Here is an 812-nt window from a genome sequence, read left to right as displayed (position 1 = left end):
GAGAGAGCTCTGACATCATTGTTTATGATGGAAGCTTGAGTTCCTTGCTGACCATCATAAGCTGCGGAAGATGTACTTACCACAACATTCAAAAGTACATCCAACTCGAGCTCGTCACCAACATAGCAGGCACATTGATCGCGTCTATAATCACACTTTCGTTGGGAGACACACCGATCACAGGCATTCATCTGATTTGGGCAAATCTTATTGTGACAGTCCTAGCGGGGCCTGCTCTACTGCTGGAGCCACCGAAGAAAGAGCTGATGCACAAGTCTCCAATGAGGCAAAATGAGCCCCTAATTTCAAAGCCCATGTGGAGAAATATAGTCATTCAGTCTACTTATCAAACCACCATTTTGGTCATCTTCCATTTTAAAGGGCAAGCTGTGATGGGCATCACCAAAAAGGTCAATAAATCCATGATCTTCAACAGCTTTGTTCTGTGCCAAGTGTTTAACCAAGTGAACTCAAGAGAGATAGAGAAAATGAATGTGCTTAAAGGGATTCTTCAAAATCCATGGTTTGGAGTGGCTGGTGTAATCATAGTAATATTACAGGTGGGTTTCACTGAGGTCGCTTATATTCTGGTGGACAATGCAAGGTTGAGTTTGGTGCAGTGGAGTGTGTGTTTTTTAATAGGAATCGGTTCTTGTCTTGTGGATTTAGCTGCAAAGTGTGGTTTCGAGTTTGTCAAGAATTGGAAATTCTGTTCCCATGTTGGATCATCGGCCACCATGACACACTCCTCCTCCTCAGACTCGGTTTCCAATCTAGAGCTTCGTTTGATTACTACTTCAAATTCCACATCA

At 43.1% G+C, this 812-nt stretch overlaps 1 protein-coding gene across 1 annotated transcript; it reads left to right on the top strand.

Annotated features, from left to right (window-relative positions):
• Positions 1-8: 8 nt before the first annotated feature.
• Positions 9-764, top strand: LOC112094896 (putative calcium-transporting ATPase 13, plasma membrane-type; the record flags this gene model as incomplete). The annotated part of the gene is made up of 1 exon (XM_024176602.1): positions 9-764. A coding segment is annotated over one exon (756 nt), but the record flags the coding sequence as incomplete, so codon positions are not given.
• Positions 765-812: the final 48 nt, after the last annotated feature.

The sequence above is a fragment of the Morus notabilis genome, unplaced genomic scaffold (assembly GCF_000414095.1).
Source record: "Morus notabilis unplaced genomic scaffold, ASM41409v2 C11319692, whole genome shotgun sequence".
Lineage (NCBI taxonomy): Eukaryota > Viridiplantae > Streptophyta > Magnoliopsida > Rosales > Moraceae > Morus > Morus notabilis.
Note: the sequence above shows the minus strand (reverse complement) of the source record. Positions and strands in the feature narration are given on the sequence as shown.